We start from the raw sequence: 19,796 nt of genomic DNA on the forward strand, positions 1-19,796 counted from the left end.
TATATATATATATATATATATATATATATATATATATATATATATATATATATATATATATAGATAGTATATTCCAGAATAAAGAAAACAGCGCTCAGCAGTATAAATGTCCCCAAGTTGACAAAAAATGCAGCAAATAATCCAAATAAGACCCGGAGACAACCAGAGCTCACTTCACGACTTCAATCTTGTAGATACCCAAAAAAGTATGCACAAACTGCAGAAAAATATTTAAACAAACGTTTTTAATGGAGAGCGTACACACACAGTAAGCGCTTTTGCCGTAGCTTCTTTAGACTGTGTTATGAGTTATTTTTCACTTGTAACATGTCGTGGCTGAAACTCCATGAACTGAAGCATACAAAGTGCTGGAGCCAGATGCAGAATTCAGCTACATTCAAATCCTTTAAGACAGAGCTGGGTACAAACTGCATTTAACACTAAATGTCCATTTTCTATTCCCTAATATTTTTTTAGGAACGCTGATGGATTTTTATACCAAGATACCATATTTGGGATTAAAAGGCCTTTCATCGTCACAGTCTTAACATTTTGCATTGTAATCCTTTTCCAGTTAGGGTATTTGGCAACAATTGCCTATGATATTTCTTTGCTTAGTTGATGTTGTATTAGAAATGAAAAGCATATTTCTCTGAAAAGTGAGTTTTTTCATGTGCAGCATGCTGCAGTGCATATTCCGTACTCCAAACTAGCAAAGTTTATGGGTCCAAGTCAGCACTTTATTGCCTTTAAATCCTTGATGGAGAATTGTAGTCCTAGTTGAACTTTGCAGTTCCCTAACAATGTTATATATTTTTATACACAAATTGACATATTGTCTTTTATTCCACACTTCCTGATGCAAGGGTTCATAGGCCTTTCTCTTTCAGGGGCTGACATTTTGCATTGAAAACTGTTTCGTATTTGTGGTTATACGGCTTGTCTTTAGGACAAATAATGCAACATTAGTTCAGAATATATCCTTGGTTGAATTTTGTTAATTTTCTTTTGCTTCTGCCTTGTTTCTGCAGAATTAAATTAAGTCTGAAAGTACAAGTTACATTAATTAGTAACCTGTTTCTGTCATGGAAATCAAGGAGTAATGCTTCACAAATGCAACCCTAAAATGGAAATATTTGCTTGGCATGCCCTGTAGTTTTACCCTACCAACCACCGAACATCTTGATTTTCAGTCCCCCCACCCTAGCAAGCTTAGCTTTAGATCCCCGATCATACTGTTGAGGAGTATCATTTCCAAGGAGAGTTTGACTTTTGGAGCCCTTTCTTTCTTTGCATTTAGTAGTGGAGGGTGAAGGCAAGGTTGTGTTAAACCTTCATGTGCAGCTGCCCAAGCTCGTCTTATCTCCAGTCATAGGAATTAGGCCCAAGAGGTGCGTTAATGGCACTATCTTTCCTCACATGTCAATGGATTGCATATGCTCCTTGGTAGGCCACAACAGCCTTGTCCCCAGAGTTGAAACTCTTCATTTACTATCTGCCAGTTGCAACTCAAGCAGGTAAACGTACTCCAGGTATTCTGCCTGAGGGAATGAACTGTCTCCTCCACTTTATGGGCTCACTGTTCCAGCGTTGGTTTATAGGATCACATTCTGGACTTTATTTGTAGCAGGGAAACCAACATTTAGCCACTGTGCATTTAGAGTATGCATTTACTATATTTATCAAGATGTAAAAGCAGAAATAAGGTATGTCAAAAATGTATCATTTAGCTGTACAAAAATGATAGTAATGTTTGTGGTGTAGACTTGCATTGATTCTTGTTTAGTGTGAAGTATTTGGTGACTTATGATATGCACTGTGTGATGTCCACAGGAGCACGTCATCTTATTCTTGGGTATTATACAGTTTATGTCTGAGTATGGTAATGTTTGATGTACCAAAAAATGTGCCAGTCTGCCTGCTAAGCTTCACTGACTGAAAGTGGAAATTCAGTTTGAGTGGTTAATTGGATTGTTTTCTTACTTGGAATAAAACTCCATAGCCTGTGTCTTGAGATTTATTTATTTTTTTTCAGAGACAAAGCTGCCCAGAGAGACAATGAAGAAGAAAGTGCAGATGATCCACGGAAACTCAAGCCTGGAGAAATTGACCCAAACCCAGAAACAAAGCCTGCCAGACCAGATCCAGTTGATATGGATGAAGGTAAAACATTTGGTGTTCTTGTGACTGATTTCTTTTCCTTCTGCTTGAAAAAAATATTGCTTGTGGTTGCTGAAGTATAGGACCGTATTCTTTAGGAGATGGATGATGAGGTGATTCACTGAAGAGGTCACTTGGCATTAACGCTGTGGAATTAAGTATGTTGATATGTACAGAGGAGTGGATGTCCATCTAGTCTGACTGCAGGAAACATAACAGCTACAGTGGATATAAAAAGTTTACACACCCCTGTTAAAATGCCAGGTTTTTGTGATATAAAAAAATGAGACCACAGTAAATCATTTCAAAACGTTTCCCACCTTTAATGCGACCTATAACCTGTACAGTTCAATTGAAAAACAAATCTGTTGGGGGAAAAAATAAAAAATGTACAATATGCTGGTTGCATAAGTGTGCACACCCTTAAACTAATACTTTGTTGTGTGTGCAAACTAATACTTTGTTGAAGCACTTTTTGATTTAATTACAGCGTTCAGCCTTCTTGGTTAGGAGTCTACCAGTGTGGCACATTTGACTTGGCAATATTTGCCGACTCTTCTTTGCAAAAGCACTCCAAATCTGTCAGATTGTGAGGGCATGTCTTGTGCCCAGCCCTCTTCAGGTCACTCCACAAATTTTCTATTGGATTTAAGTCTGGGCTCTGGATGGGCCACCCCAAAACTTTAATTTTCTTCTGGTGAAGCCATTCTTTTGTTGATTTGGATGTATGGCTTGGGTCATTGTCGTGTTGAAAGGTGAAATTCCTCTTCATCTTCAGCTTTCTAGCAGATGCTTGAAGGTTTTAGGCCAAAAGTGACTGGTATTTGGAACTGTTCATAATTCCCTCCACCTTGACTAAAGCCCCAGTTCCAGCTGAAGAAAAGCAACCCCAAAACATGATACTGCCACCATCATGCCTCACTGCGGGCGGGGATGGTGTTTTTTTGGTGATGCAAAGTGTTGTTTTTGTGCCAAACGTACCTTTTGGAATTGTGGCCAGAAAGTTCAACCTTGGTCTCATCAGACCATAACACATTTTTCCCCACATGCTTTTGGGAGACTTGCCGTATTGTTTTGCAAATTTTAGCCGGGCCTGGATGTTTTTCTGTGTAAGAAAAGGCTTCCGTCTTGCGACCCTACCCCATAATCCAGACATATGGAGAATGCGGGAGATTGTCACATGTAGTACACAACCAGTACTTGAAAGAAATTCCTCCAGCTCCATCAGTGTGGCTGTAGGTCTCTTGGCAACCTCCCTGACCAGTTTTCATCTTGTCTTTTCATCAATTTTGGAGGGATGTCTAGTTCTTTGCAACTTCATTGTTGTCCCATATTTTCTTCACTTTTGATGACCATCTTCACTGTGTTCCATTATATGTCCAATGCTGTGGAAATTTTTTTGTACCTTTCTCCTGAATGATACTTTTCAGCAATGAGATCCCTTTGATGCTTTGTAAGCTGTCTGCGAACCATGGGTTTTGCTGTAGCAGGCAACTTAGTTAAATTTCAGGAAAATCCTACTAGGACAGCTGAACTTTATTTGGGGTTAATCAGAGTCTCTTTAATTGATGGCAGGTGTGTACCCAGGAAGACTGAGTGCTGTAATTAAATCAAAAGGTGCTTCAACAAAGTATTAGTCTAAGGGTGTGCACACTTATGCAACCAGTGTATTGTAAGTTTTTTTATTTTTTATATTTTTTCTCCTAACAGATTTGTTTGTTTTTCAATTGAATTGTACAGGTTATAGGTCACATTAAAGGTGGGAAAAGTTTTGAAATTAATTATTGTGGTCTCATTTTTTTATATCACAAAAACTTGGCATTTTAACAGGGGTATGTAAACTTTGTATATCCACTGTAGTTGGATTGCATTTTTGCTTGTAGTTTCATATGTTGGCATCCTAGACAAAACGTTTGGAGCACTGATCAAAAATGATTGCCACTGATCACTTTAGTATTAAACAGCTAGTGTGTGGCAAGCAGATCAGCTTCTTCCAGAGAGATATATGCATATGTTTGAGACGATACTTTGACTTCTACAGATTGGGATCTCTGTAAGATGATAAAACGTGTGTATGCAGTTTTCTGAGTAATTGCTAGTGACTTAATTCCAGTGTAAGGGATGTGTCTGAGGTACAGAGTTTATCCCGTCAAGGAGTGAGTTTTAACGTCTAGAATTGCATTTAGTAGGGACTAAGATAAACTTTGTGGTTCAAGCACTTCTTTTATGTAGTCAAGGTGTGTAGCTCAGTGAATGTTAATTTCTTCTGCCAGTTGTTTAGGTAGTAGAATCCTTTTTGTTTGGCTCATTTTCATAGCTTTTAGAAGTAATGTTAGTAGGAATATTTGGAGTCCACCATTCCTTATCTGTAGAATATATTTATACAAAAGTTGTGAAATGTTGTCATAGCAGCTATGCTGAGTGCTGCCACTGTGGTAATTAATGCATTTTTGGGGTACAGATAGGTGATAATTCAAAACAGAATTGAGTCCATACTCTCGGACTTGAGCCAAGCTGGCGTTGGGTTCTCTGACCGGTCATTCTCATTTTAGTGACTTTTGATTATAGGGCTGCCTCCCTGATGCATGAGGACTTGTGCCTCTTCTTCAAGGTGTATGTTATAACTTTCACTAAGAAAGCCTAATTTATGGCACGTCAGTATTTTGTGCCTAGAAAGTTGGATTGTGATTGAAAGGGTTATTCTGCTAATTCAACAGGAATGAGAACTGGTTATGGTGCATCCAACAGCCAGTAATATTGCAGTTTGCCATATTTGGTAAACAACTCTCTTCAACCTACAGTATGAACAGTACACCACTTCGAAGTGATAACATAGTCTGGGATCTTGGGACTTGGTTCGATAAGTCCCTGTCCTTCCATACTCCTATAGCAGCAGTAGTCAGAATAAAGTTCTATATAGCACAACTGATATCTAAACTACTTTTGGCCTGGATAATGTGCATTGTCATTGTGACACCCATGCCCTGGTCCAGCAATCAAGGAGCCTCCATCCTCACCACTAACACCAGAGAGAGAGAGTCTCATATATGAGTTAAGGATAACAAATACACACAGTAAAGTGCAATTTCCCTTAACAGCACACAGAGATCACAGTCAGTCCGGGGCTGGTCGCTCCCTTGCTTTCCAGGTCCCCAATAAGACTCCCCACTGGCACAGCTATAGGGTCCAGATCTCAGCTTAGTGGGCAAAGTAAAACCTCTAGCACCCTCTCTGTCCAGCCAGTGCTTCGTGTCCCTGCCCAAGTAGCTGACACAGACACACTTTGAAAAGAGGTTATACAGCCACACAGACACTCCTGGGGATGACTGGCACAGGTTCTCCAGCTGTGCCCCTTTCTTCCAGACTATACAGTAGTTCCACTGACCACCACCCACTAATACTCATCAGCTACTCAAAGGCCCTTAAAAGGGTGTCCACTTATTACTGTGCAATATTATTACCCAATTGGTAGATGTGACTAAACAGTCAAAGCTTATTAGAGTGGCTTTGTACAGTTTCATCAAAGGCATACAAGTATTCTAAAGAGCTTAAATTATCTGTACACAAACCAGCCACAGTTAAGAGGTTTTAAAATATTTAATAATAAATAATTAAAACCTCAATACAGTACTTTCTACTATACAGTCAGTGCTAGTCAAGAGTTCAGAGATCATCAATACTTAAAATAAATCAGTAGTACAGTTTTAACATCACAGAAAAACACTTAGTCTAATCTTTATAATTTCTAGTTATTCCTAAAAGAAAAAGCACTTCTAAAATAACTTGCTTACATAGAGCATAAGGCAGTGCTGAGTTGAATATTCAAGACAACAATGCTTAATGCCTTCTGGTTCTCTGTTTAAATTGAAACGGCAGTTCTGATAAAACATTACATCATTTCACACTTCTCAGGCCACACAGAAACTGCATTTACATTCTTTTACACTTAGAGCAATAAAGGACATTTCAAATTTAAATTCTGGTCGTTAACTTTATCCTTAAAACAATAGGCAGGAAGCCTTCATCTAGCCCGGCCAGAGCCAAATTGTAAACATCAAACTCAAAGGACCAACATAATGCTTGACCTAGCTTTCTTTACAGCAGATGGCAATGTTGCCACATTGTTTTAAGTTCAACATTTCACAACATATTCTTTCATTTAAGAAGCAAGCCTGCATTTCAACATTTCACAGTATTTACAAATGATAGAATTAAGTACCAAATTCTTTTTGACTAGGCTGGCAGCCTTCACCCATCTCTAACAGTCTTCACAGTCATCTCTTTATATGCAGCCCTAACTAGACCAGTTACTGAGTACAGCTCCTCCTTCGGGATGTACTTTTTTTTACAAATATTAAGCAACTGGAAAGGGCCCAGAGGTTTCTGACTAAGAAGATTGTTTGCCCAGAGTCCCCAAAACTCCCAGAAACCGCTTGAAGTGCTATCTGCTTACTCAGTTTCTTATAGGCTTTTGTGGGGGTGCCTTTTGCTTTGCATACTGCGTCATTAGGGACCCTGTCCTCTATCTCCTGTATGTGTGCAAGTAGATCATCTCCACTAGTACCATTATCAGTGAATTAATTCTCTGTCAACACATAAGTAAAACTTGCTGGAGAAACAAATTTATTACCAAGTACCTACCCCACCTCTGGAACCAGCATTCATTATTAGTTAAACAAAGTGCCACTCATGCTTCTTTCAGATTAAACATAGATGATTGATTGTTTACCCATAAATTTCCTCCAGGACTGACTGACTTTGCCATTCTTGTAAAGGAGGCACAGCATGAAGGTTGAGTATTAGCAAGCTGTAAATGGTCTGCTGAGCCTTGCATTTCCTGTGATTCTGTGCTCCTGAGCCACCCTTTTGCTCACAGCAGGCAGCAACACTTTTTCTGTGTGCTCCTTATTGGAGTCATAGGTTTGATTGTCTAACCAACTGGCCTTCCAGAAACATGATTGCTGTTGTCTCTTGTCAATATTTTTCAGTTCCAGTGTATGTATATATTTTACATATACATATGTGTGCGTATGTGTTTAATTTGTTAAGGAAATTAATGACTGATTTCTGAGTGTAAGGGGAATATTATTCTTTAGCCTTTGAAGGCATTGTGTATTGTGTTGGCCTTTTTTGTTGTTCATATTTTTGGTACTAAGCTCCCTGATGGGGTGTTATCTTCCCCATTGTTGCATAAGAGGTATAGACTTCAAATAGAACTGGATCAAGCCATACCTTATAGACTAGACATATGTCACTTGTAAGTGTTCTATAAGAAAAAAAAGAATGACTTTTCCTGAAGCCATTTTGAATAGTTTGTTTTCCAGTCCGGTGATTTTATTTTTTTCTTTTCTGTTTAGGAACAGCGCCATTTCGGTTTGTTTCTTGTATTTTTATCAGAGACCACAAAATTCAATAGTGGTTTAGATTGTTGAAGTATAAAGTGGTACAGTGATTTCCCGTGATTTCCCTTGAGGGATTAGACATACTTTTAGAATTGCACATGCTTCAGCATATACTCTTCTGAATTTGGTAGAAACACAGGGGTAAAAGTTTAAATTGTCATCTTCCATTGTCCTCTTATTCTTTTTTTTTTCTCCACATTTTCCCCTCCTAAGTGATGCATTCATTCTTCACCACTAGGGCCAGAGTCATCTAGGAAGGACCTTCATTAAAGTAGCTATCAGGGTGGTTTGTGTATTTTTTTTTTTACACTTAACATCCGTTTGCATGCTCAACTGTGTATGGGAAAGAAGAGTTTACATTGATCTGTCTACACAGAATTTTCAGCCCTGTTCAGCAATGGTGATGGTCTACCTGGTCTTCACTAGGGAAAACACATCTGTCTAGTGTGCCCCTAAGTGTACAACACCATCCCCACCTTACTGCCAAAAGAGGCAAGTGGGCCATGCCTCTTCAAGACTCTTCCCTCCTTGTCTGGTTCCTTCAGTGCTGGGGCAACCAATAGTACTTCCAGTCTCCTGGGTCACAGGTGGATCTTCATATGTGCCTCAAAACCAGGCTATCCTTAGATCTCTAATGATGGCCTCATGATTTATAGTTTGACTATTTGTTCTGTAGATGTTCTCCATGTTTCACTGTTGCAGTCATCACACTTGGGTTATCTGCCTGCTGGTAGCCCTCAGTCGGCCCGAATACCAGAGACTTGGTATTTCTGCGTCGGTTGCTGTTGCTCCAGGATTGATGTCATGTCGTCGGGTATAAAAGCAGGCATCCGACGCCATTACATCAGTCTTTCTTGCCGAGGAGCCCAAAGCAGAAGCAGTTCGCACGAGTGCCGGTCGGCCTCTAACGGAGTTTTCATTTCTGAATTGAATTATTCTGAAGTCTTCTAAAGCTAAGTACCCTGTTGGGGATCCTTTTGTCTTGCTATAACTGATGTCAGAAAAAGTTAACAATTGTATCACCTGTGAAAAAGCAAATATCACACCGAGATTTCCATTCTTACTGCGTCATCTGTTTAGGCCCAGACCACGACGTACCTCGCTGTCAGTTTTGTGCTTTGTTCAACACCCAAACTATTCATCGTCGGGCCCTTATTGTCACTAAGTACTTTCGCTTTCGATCTCCGTATTCCGAAATGGCTTCAGTAAGCCATTCAGCTACTGATCTTCCGAAAAAATCTAAGGATCAAGACAGAGACAGACCGCACAGGTTCAAAACTACCGACAATGCTTCTGTTAAGTTAGTTGCCAGTTCATTGCTGCTCAGGTGCTTTTGCAGTCCCTGATGCCCACTTTGATGGATTCTCAGGCCGCTACCAAGACCCGTTCGGAGTCCGGTATGCCGCAAAACTCTTCTTTGATTATGGAACCTGCGGATGTCTCTACTTTGGATGGGTCCGGAGCTGCTGTGCAGGCACCGACTTCCAAGGAAGTTCTTTGCATTACCGATATTTGACACAAACTGACGACTTCTTTCGCGTCTTTGCTGTCTAAAACTACTGAGTTTCTAAGGCCAAGAGTACGAGATATGCCTAAAACACTGACAACCCAAACTCAAGCACCTGCTTCCTTGCCACAATCTCAAATGCTTAAAATGGCAGAAGACCTGATCATGCTGATTAGGGGAAGCCAGCCTTCCCCTGCTAAGAGAAAAAGAGACCTGTCCCCAGCAGCTTTAACTGACCAGGAGTCTGACTCTGAGGTTTCTGAATATGAAGACATTCCTTTATCTGTTTGAGGATTCAGATGCAGGGGAATCCATTCCCTCCGCTTCCCCTCCAGAGGAATGTTTCTTTTGGTGAAACCCTACATACTTTGAGAGCATTTCCACTGGGAATGCCAGGATTATCCTCAGTACAAAAAGAGACTCAGAGAATTTTTAGATTTGTCACAACATAGACCTTTAGCTATCCCTCCTGATGTTCTTCGTGTTTCACTGTTGCAGTCATTACATTTGGGTTATCTGCTTGCAGGTAGCCCTCAGTCGGCCTGATTAACAAAGTCTTGGGTCCTTCTTCCATGACGGCAGGGGTATAAAACATGCAGCCGATGCCATTACATCAGACTTTCTTGCCGTGCGGTGCCTGAAGCAAAAGCAATTCACAAGTGCCGGTCGGCCGACTACTGAAATTTTCGTTTTCGAGTTTCAGAACCGAAGTCTTCAACTAAAGCTAAGTACCCTGTTGGGAAAACTTTTTCTTGCTCCTTACCGATGTCAGTAAAAGTTAATAATTGCATTACTTGTGGAAAGCAAATACCTCATACAGATTTTCATTTGTACTGTATTCCTTGCCTAGGCCCTGACCACGGACGGCATACCTTGCTGTTGGTTTTGTGCTTTATTTAATCAGTGCACTATCCGTTGTCTGTATATTTTCGCCTCTAAATATTTAGGTTTGCCAACCTTCTTTTCCAGTCCACAGAACAAAGGGGAATGGATATTGCATTTCTTAAATGTGCACAGACAACTTAGATTCTACTTGGACAGGACTAAACCTCAAAGGAAATCTGAACAACTGCTGGTGGCATTTGCTGCAGGGGCAGAGGGGAAGGCTATTTCAAAGCAAACCATGGAAAACCTATCCCCCAGGGGATCAGACCTCACTCCACCAGGGCTGCATCTACCTCTGCAGCCTTTCTCAGAGGCGTCCCTACCAGGGACATCCTAGAAGCTGCTACCTGGAGTTCTGTGCATACTTTCACCAAACATTATCATTTGCCATTTTTCTCTAAATCCAGAGCTGGCTTTGCCACTGCAGTCTTGCAGGGCCTTATAGCTGGTCCTAATGCTATCTAAATTCCTCCTCCCAACCATAGCTTTGGGAATCTACCCAAATATAATGATTGCAACAGTGAAACACGAAGAACATAGTACAGTTGTGTACACTTACCATAAATGTAGTTGTTCGAGTGTAGTCACTGTTGCAGTCCTGGTTACCCTCCTTCCAACCCCCCAACTTCTTTTGGCTATACCTCTACTTTCCTATGCTTAAAAACCTTTTTGGTGTATTTGCTTTTTTGTTGGAGGTATATCTTTGTACTTTTATATTTAATTGCTCCCCATTAGGGGGGCACCTGACATCTGGGGCAAGAAAAACTTATGTAATGGTGTCGGCTGCATGTTTTATACTCCTGACGACCTGACATCATGGAAGAAGGGACAGCAACTGACACAGGACCAAGACTTTGTAAATCAGGCCGACTGAGGGCTACCTGCAAGCAGATAACCCAAATGTAATGACTGTAACAGTGAATACACTCAAACATCTACATTTATGGTAAGTGTGCACAACTGTACTTTCTGGAGGTTATGGATGATGTCTTTATGGAATCCAGTCTAACTCCTGATACTTTACCCCCTGTTCCAAGGAAACCAGACAGGTACTACAGAGTCCCTGACTCTCACAAATTTCTTTTCAAAAATCCTACTGCTGACCCAGAGGTCATTTCCCAAGGGCCTAAAGGAATAAAAGCCACTGCAGCTAAGAATCCCACCCCTTTGGACAGGGATTCCCGAGCTTTGGACAGATGGGGTAAAAAAGTATACACCTCTGCAACTCTCGCCGTTAGGGCATTGAATTGCCAGTTTCACATGCTGAAATACCAGCAACATATTATGGAACTTGTTAAGCAAAAATTATCTACCTTTACAGACTGTGCAGAAAATAAAGACTTACAGGAGGTTATGCATTCTTCCAGCCAACTCAGCAAGCATACCTTGGAATGTGGGTTTGACGCCCTAGAAGCATCTTGCAGGGCAGCAGTTACTGGTTCGATACTGAGAAGGCATGCTTGGCTTAAGGAGCAGACCTTGCCAGACCATCTCAAATCAAAACTACTAGATGCTCCTTTGAAAAAGGGCAATCTGTTTGGCACCAAAGTAGAAGAGGGTCTAAAAAAGATGGAAGAAACAACTAAGTCTATGCAGACAGTCAAAGATTTCTTGCAAGTGCAGTCTCCAAGATTCAGTAGGCATTGCCCCTCAAAACTCTGGTCCTTTCCAGTCCCCGCAAGGCCATCTCTGACTAGACCAAGGAGAAATAGACCACCCAAATTACAGTCTCAGGGTATACAGAGATCTAAGCAATGGAGTGCCTCCACTTCTAAAGCAGGGAGTGCTAAGCCACCCCCTTATGGAAAGAATTCACAGTGAATTCTCAGCTCCACTCCCCACCTCTGCCCAGTTGCTCGTGCCTCTAGGAGGAAAAGTTGCCCACCATGCAAAAACCTGGACCTCCATCACCAAAGACCGATGGGTCCTCAACATTGTATCCCAGGGGTACACATTTTACTTCCACCCACTGCCAACCCCAAAAGGGTTCCCAGACCTTCCTCCAAATCAGTGGGCAGAGGCAGAAAACCAAGTTAATTCCCTGCTCTCCATAAGGGGAATTCAACCTGTTCCTGCAGAACAGATAGGTCAAGGGTTTATTCCAGACTTTTCCTGGTACCCAGAAAAGTGGGCACTTGATGCCCAATCCTAGATCTTTCCATTCTAAACACCTTCCTGGTGGTATCAAAATTCAAAATGCTCACCCTTCAGCAGCTTCTTCCTATGCTGTCCAAAGATGCCTGATTAGCCACCCTAGACCTAAAAGAAGCCTATCTGCACATCCCCATCAGGGACTCATGCAGGAAATATCTAAGGGCAGGATTTATACATTATCAGTTCTCTGCACTTCCCTTTGGCTTATCCACTGCTCCCAGAGTCTTCACAAAATGCCTGGCTCCAGCCATTGCCTATTGCAGACAGAGAAAGATTCAAATATACCCTTACTTGGATGATTGCCTGATCCAGGCGAACAGTCAGGAAAAACTCTTGCAGCACCTGACATTTGTAAAGAACCTTCTAATCTCCCTGAGGTACACTATCAATGAAAAGAAATCAAAATTAGTCCCCAGTCAAAAGATTGTATTCCTGGGAGCAAGTTTGGACACAGCATCCCAGATGGCATTCCTCACTCCAGAAAAACAACCCCATCTAACAGGCTACTTCACTCAAATGGTTACCAGAACCCAGCTGTCTGTAAGGAAAGTCCTGCAGGCTCTAGGGTTCATGGCCACTTGCATTTTACTAATTCCATATGCCAGACTGCATATGAGGAAACTTCAATGGTAACTAAAAAGCATTTGGTGCCAACATTCTCAGGACCTGGAAACCATCATACCTTGTCAAAGGACAGAGTTTCTTTGGTGGGCAGCAGCATGCAACCACAACAAGGGACTTCCCTTTACACAAACCCATGCCACCCAGACCCTAACAACAGACACACAAGTACATTCAGGGCCACTGGAGCCCAAATCAAATTAATTTGCACATCAACCAAAAAGAAATGCTAGCTGTTCAGCATGCTCTGACAGCTTTCAAATCCCTACTCTCACCAGGACCCATGCTAATAAAAACAGACAACACCACTGTGTGTTACATCAACAAGCAGTGGGGAACCCACTCTGCAGGCTAGCCATGATTGTGTGGAACATGCCCTTGGACATGCATAACCATCTGCAAGCTCAATTCCTGCCAGGCAAACAAAACTCTCTAGCAGACGACTTAAGCAGAAATCTCCTAGAAACCACACTGATGGCAATTAGACCCCAGCAGTTTCAGCCTTCTAACCCAGAAATGGGGGACCCCGGAGGTGGACCTTTTTGCCTCCCCCTACAATCACCAGCTCAGCAAATGCTGCACCAGAAAACATCAGTGCAGGGCCTAGAAAGTGGATGCTCTATCCTTCCAGTGGGTAAACCTCTTAAGCTATGCATTTCCCCCTCTGCCTCTTCTTACAAGAATATTACTCAAGATAAGACAGGACAGACCAAGGGCAATCCTGATTGACCCAGACTGGCCACACCAGCACTGGTACCCAGTACTGCGCAGCCTGTCACTGGTGCCACCATGGTACTTACCCCAGATCCCAACCCTCCTCACTCAGCAGGAGGGACAGATCTGGCATCCACATCTGCAAACCCTGAGCATTGCAGCCTGGCTTATCCCTTGAATTCTCCCCCAGTGACCAGCCTAAACAAGCAGGTACTGTATGTCATTCTTGAAGCCAGAAGACCCATTTCAAGGAAATCCTATAGTGATAAGTGGAAACGGTATTGTTCCTGGATTCAGTCTAAAGGAGCGGAAACAGCACTGCCCTCCTTACCTCTGGATTACTTAGTGGATCTACTCCACAAAGGCCTATCCTTCTCTTCCATTAAGATCCATGCCTCTGCCATCTCGGGTCATTACAGTACTGAGCCACCTCTTCTCCCACCCTGTCATCAAACAGTTCCTGAGAGGGGCCAACAACTTAAGGCCACCAAGGAGAGCCCCCACCCCTTCTTGGGACCTTAACCTTGTAGTGGAAAAGCTCACGCAACCCCGCTTTGAGGCTGCAGCGTCAGCAGAGTTAAAATTCCTCTCTTGGAAAACAGCCTTGCTTCTGGCCATCACCTTAGCAAGAAGAGTGTCTGAGCTACATGCACTTATGGCTATGCAACCCTTCATTATTTTTCATGCTGACAGGGTCTCCCTCAGGACTAAACCTATGTTTATGCCTAAAGTGGAGTCCAGTGTAGCTCTCAACCAATCTATCCATTTGCCAACCTTCTTCCCTAATCCTCAAAATAAAGGGGAAAGGATCCTGGACATTTTGGACGTGCACAGACAGCTCAGATTCTACCATGATAGAATAAAGCCATTCAGGAAATATGACCAGTTACTAGTCAGTTTTGCACCAGGGGCAGAGGGCAAAGCCATATCAAAACAAACGGTTTCCAAATGGATAGCACACTGTATCCATTTCTGTTAAAAACACCATGGGAAATCAACCCCTCAGGGGGTCAGAACGCACTCCACCAGGGTAACTTCAACCTCTACAGCATTCCTCAGGGGAGTCCCTACCAGGGACATTCTGGAAGCTGCTACCTGGAGTTCTGTTTACACCTTCACCGTGCATTACCACCTGCCTATCTTTTCCAAATCCAGGGCGGGTTTTGCAACAGCAGTCCTGCAGGGCATACTTGCCAGCCCCAGTTCTTCTTGATTGCCTCCACCCTTTCTTCAACTTTGGGAATCTACTCAAGTGTGATGACTGCAACAGTGAAACAGGAAGAACATAGTACAGTTGTGTACACTTACAATAAATGTAGATGTTCGAGTGTATTCACTGTTGCAGTCCTGGATGTTCTTTGTGTTTCACTGTTACAGTCATTACATTTGGGTTATCCTGCTAGCAGGTTGCCCTCAGTCAGCCTGAATTCCAAAGTCTTGGGTCCTGCATCGGTTGCTGTCGCCTCTTCCCTGACGTCAGATTGTCAGGGGTATAAAAGATGCAGCCGACGCCATTTTATTCAGTCTTTCTTGCCACGCGGTACCCGAATCAGAAGCAGTTCGCAAGTGCCAGTCGGCCGACTCCTGAGATTTTCGTGTTCGAGTTTCTGATCCGAAGTCTTCATTAAAAGCTAAGTACCCCGTTGGGGAAACTTTTTTCTTGCTCCAGACCGATGTCAGAAAAAGTTAATAATTTTATTTCTTGTGGGAAGCAAATACCTTATAAGGACTTTCATTCTTACTGTATTCCTTGCCTAGGCCCTGACCACGACGTTGCTAGTTGTCGGTTTTTTGCTAGATTTAACCAACGAACTATTAAGCGTCGGTACGATTTTGCATTAAGCTACTTTGTGCGAAGACTTAATTATACAATGTCGTCGGATAGCCATCCGACTACCGGAGTTAAAAAAAAAAAAAAAAAATGCAAAGAAAAAGACAGGCAACCGAGGTCCAAAACCGACGACGAAGCTTCTCATAAGCAAGTCGCCAGTTTGCCGGTTCTCAGTGAGGCGCTTTCGCAGCCCCTGATGCCCGCTACTTTAGAGTCACAGGCCGCTACCGACTCCCACGCGGAGTCGGCTAGGCCACAGGAAACTCAAGGTATTGGAGCCTCGGTGATTATTCCCTCAGATGGGTCCAGAGCTGCTGAGCAGGCATCGGCTTCTGAGGGTGTATTCAGACCTAAACAATTATATATTAAACCGTCTTCAAAGACAAAGACTAAAACACCTTTAAAGGCAAAGAAACAAGTTCACCAGTCACAAGGACAGGCCTCCATGTCCAAAAAACAAATGTTCAAAATGGCCAAAGACTTAACTACCTTGATCAGGGGTTCCCATCCCCCTCCTGATAAGAGGCCTAGGCAAGAAACAGACTATGACTCTTCAGATCAGGTTTCCATTTCTTCTGATTCCTCTTCTGATCAGGAATATTCTCTTCCCCCCATGAGGATTATGATGCTGAAGAATCAATTCCTTCAGCTTCTCCTCCTGAGGATTACTCTTTTGGGGAAACCTTGCATACCATGAGGGAGCACTTCCACTGGGAGAGCCAAGATTTTTCAGAATCTAAGAAAAGGCTCAGAGACTTTCTCTTACTACCTCAACACAGGCCTCTAGCTATTCCACCTGTGTTGGACATTGTAGATGATGTGTTCTCGGAGTCTAGTCTGACCCCTGACTCTCTACCTCCAGCTCCTGTTAAGCCAGACAGATACTACAGGGTCCCTGACTCTCATAAATTCCTTTTCAAAAACCCTACTGCAGACCCAGAAACTATTTGTCAGGGTCCAAAAGGGGTCAAGTCTTCTACTGCAAAAAACCCTACCCCCTCTGACAGGGATTCTAGGGCTCTGGATAGATGGGGAAAAAGATTTACACATCTGCTACTTTGGCTATAAGGGCCTTAAATTGCCAGTTTCATATGCTCAAATATCAGCAATATATCATGACAGTGCTTAAACGGAAAATTATGGCAAATTCTGAATGTGCAGACAACAAAGAAATGCAGGATTTATTGCATGCAGTTGAACATGAACAAGTTGGAAAGCATACTTTGCAATGTGGGTTTGATTCTCTAGAGGCCTCCTGCAGGGCCGCTGTTACAGGTTCTGTCATTAGGAGGCATGCTTGGTTAAAGGAACAAAATCTGCCTGACCATGGTAAAGCAAAATTATTAGATGCTCCTTTACAACATGATGCGTTGTTTGGTGTTAAGGCAGAAGAGGTGTTAAAGAAAATGGAGGACAAAGCTAAATCTATGCAAACGGTCAAGGATTTCTTACAGGTACAGCCACCTAGATTTAGCAGACACTGGCCTACAGATAAATGGTTCTTTCCAGTCTCAGACAGACCTGAAAGGGGCAGATCCAGACGCCTGACAGGCAGATCACAGCCGCAAGGATCCTACAGGTCTAAGCAGTGGAGTGCTTCTATCTCCAAAGGTGGAGAGGACAAATCATAATCATACAGGAAGCAGTCCCAATGACTTCCCCCTGCCTTCACCAAGCACTTATCTTCTGGCAGCACCCTTGGGGGGGGGGACTTGCACTTTTTTCTCAAAATTGGCACATTATAACCCAGGACAAATGGGTTCTAGACATAGTGTCACAAGGCTACAAGTTTCATTTCCATACCCTGCCAAGGGCAAACGGTTGGCCAGACCTGCCAAAAAATCAATGGGCAAAGGCTCAAAAACAAGTCGCAGCTCTCATGGACATGAGGGCTATTCAACAAGTGCCACAACAAGAGCAGGGACAGGGATTTTACTCAAGACTGTTCTTGGTACCTAGAAAGGACCAAGCATGGAGACCAATACTGGACCTATCTATTCCAAACACTTTCCTGGATATACCAAAATTCAAGATGTTGACCTTACAGCAGCTTCTGCCCATGCTGGGCAGCAAGGCTTGGCTCGTGACTTTAGACCTAAAAGAGGCATACCTGCATGTCCCAGTCCGACAGTCATGTAGAAGATACCTTAGATTCAAGGCTGGCTCAAAGCATTACCAATTCTCTGCACTGCCCTTTGGCTTATCTGCTGTGCCCAGGGTCTTCACAAAGTGCCTGGCACCAGTAATTGCTTACTGCAGACAAAGAGGAATACAAATATATCCTTACTTGGACGACTGCCTCATACAAGCAGAGAACAAGCACATTCTACTACAGCATCTGACGTTTGTGATAAAACTTTTATCGTGCATATAGGGTACACAGTCACCAAAAATAAATCAAAACTAGTACCCTCTCAAGAGATAATATTCCTGGGTGCAAGCTTAAATACAACTGCCCAGATGGCTTATCTTACTCCAGACTAACAAAGGCAACTGACTACCTATTTCAAGGAAATGGCAACAAAAGGGCCAGTTATCTGCAAGAAACATTATGCAGGCTTTGGGCTTCATGGCATCCTGCATCTTACTAATTCCATATGCAAGACTGCATATAAGGAAAATTCAATGAAACCTAAAAAGTGTCTGGACACAACTTTGCCACAGTCTGGAAACAGTGATTACTCTTAATTCCCTGCCTGCAGCAGGAGTTTCGATGGTGGGCAAAGGCTTGTCACCTAAACAAGGGACAGCCATTCTCACTACCCCCAGCCAAGGCAGAGCCTAACGATGGATACATCAGATTATGCCTGGGGGGCACACATGTCAGGAAGAGGCATTCAGGGCACCTGGTCCACAAACCAAAAGCGTCTACATATCAATCAAAAAGAGATGCTAGCTGTTCAAAATGCCCTGACAGCCTTCAAGGACCTACTTCATCTGTGAAAACTACTGATAGACAGACAACACCGTGGTCATGTGGTACATAAACAAGCAGGGGGGCACTCATTCTTACCCCCTGTGCAAACTAGCCATGGCTTTATGGGACACAGCATTGGCTTACCAAGTTCATCTGCAGGCACAATTACTGCCAGGAAAGGAAAATACTCTGGCAGACGAACTAAGCAGAAACTTCATGGATCCCCATGAGTGGCACCTGGATCCACAAGTCTTCAGCATGATAACAAAGAAATGGTGATGCACGGACATAGATCTATTTGCCTCCCCTCAAAACAATCAACTAAAAAGATTCTGCACAAGGACTTATCACAGACAAGCTTGGAAAGTGGATGCCTTATCTTTCCACTGGACAAACCTATCCGTGTATGCCTTTCTTCCACTGCCTCTCCTCCCCAAGGTACTCCTAAAGGTCAGGCAGGAGAAACCAAAAATGATTCTGATTGCCCCAGACTGGCCTCGCCAGTACTGGTATCCGATCTTAAGGAACTTGTCCCAGTGCCCAGCCTGGACATTATCTCAAATACCTCATTTACTGTCCCAGCAAAACAATCAGATTCTGCATAGCCAACTCAGGACCCTAAACCTGGCAGCATGGCTAGTAATGTAGCCATACAAACCACACCTCTCAGTAAAGCTGCGATGGAACCAGAAGGCCTAGTACTAGAAAATCCTATGCTGGGAAATGGAAGAGATTTTGCGTTTGGAACCAAGCTCAAGGAACTGATGCAGCTGTCCAAATATTCCTCAGATTTTGCAATACTTAACTGAGATGCTGGACAAAGGCCTATCTTTTTCATCAATTAAAATCCATGCCTCTGCCATTTCGGCTCTTTACAATACAGAGCCACCACTCTTTTCTCATCCTTTATTAAGGCAGTACCTCAGAGGAGCCAAAAACTTGAGGCCTCCAAGGAGAATGCCAATTCCTGCATGGGACCTCAATTATGTCTTGGAATAACTCACCTTACCTCTTTTTGAGCCAGCTGCTACTGCGGATATAAAGTTCTTATCTTGGAAAACAGCTCTGCTCCTAGCAATAACGTCTGCAAGACGAGTTTCAGAGCTACAGGCTATCATGGCTGTGGAACCCTTTATCATTTTTTATCCAGACAGGGTCTCTCTGAGAACAAACCCTACATTTATGCCTAAGGTGGTATCCAGTATAGCCCTTAACCAAACAATTCATTTGCCAACTTTTTATCCAAATCCACAGAACAAGGGGCAGAAAAGTCTGCATTCTTTGGACGTACACTGACAACCTAGATTCTACTTGGACAAAACTAAAGTTTTCAGAAAGACAGAACAATTACTAGTGGCATATGCCACAGCATCACAAGGAAAGGCCATCTCCAAGCAGACTATTTCAAAGTGGATAGGTCACTGCATTCGTTTCTGCTACTCACAGCATGGCAAACCAGTGCCTAAGGGCATTAGGCCACATTCAACCAGAGCTGCAGCCTTTCTTAGGGGATTACCAACCAAATACATTTTAGAGGCTGCTACTTGGAGCTCAGTGCATACCTTTACAAAACATTACTATCAACCTCTTTAATCTAAATCCAGG

At 42.8% G+C, this 19,796-nt stretch overlaps 1 protein-coding gene across 1 annotated transcript in view; it reads left to right on the top strand.

The window, feature by feature from the left end:
- The window catches only part of CDC5L (cell division cycle 5 like), a 1,268,000-nt gene that overhangs the window by 319,186 nt on the left and 929,018 nt on the right, over window positions 1-19,796 (top strand). Inside the window, exon 4 of the mRNA XM_044062650.1 lies at window positions 2,036-2,163. Within this exon, the coding sequence (XP_043918585.1) occupies window positions 2,036-2,163 (128 nt within the window). The remainder of the gene's footprint in view (window positions 1-2,035; window positions 2,164-19,796) is intronic.

This window comes from Protopterus annectens, chromosome 2.part1 (genome assembly GCF_019279795.1).
Source record: "Protopterus annectens isolate FY-2018-M chromosome 2.part1, PAN1.0, whole genome shotgun sequence".
Lineage (NCBI taxonomy): Eukaryota > Metazoa > Chordata > Ceratodontiformes > Protopteridae > Protopterus > Protopterus annectens.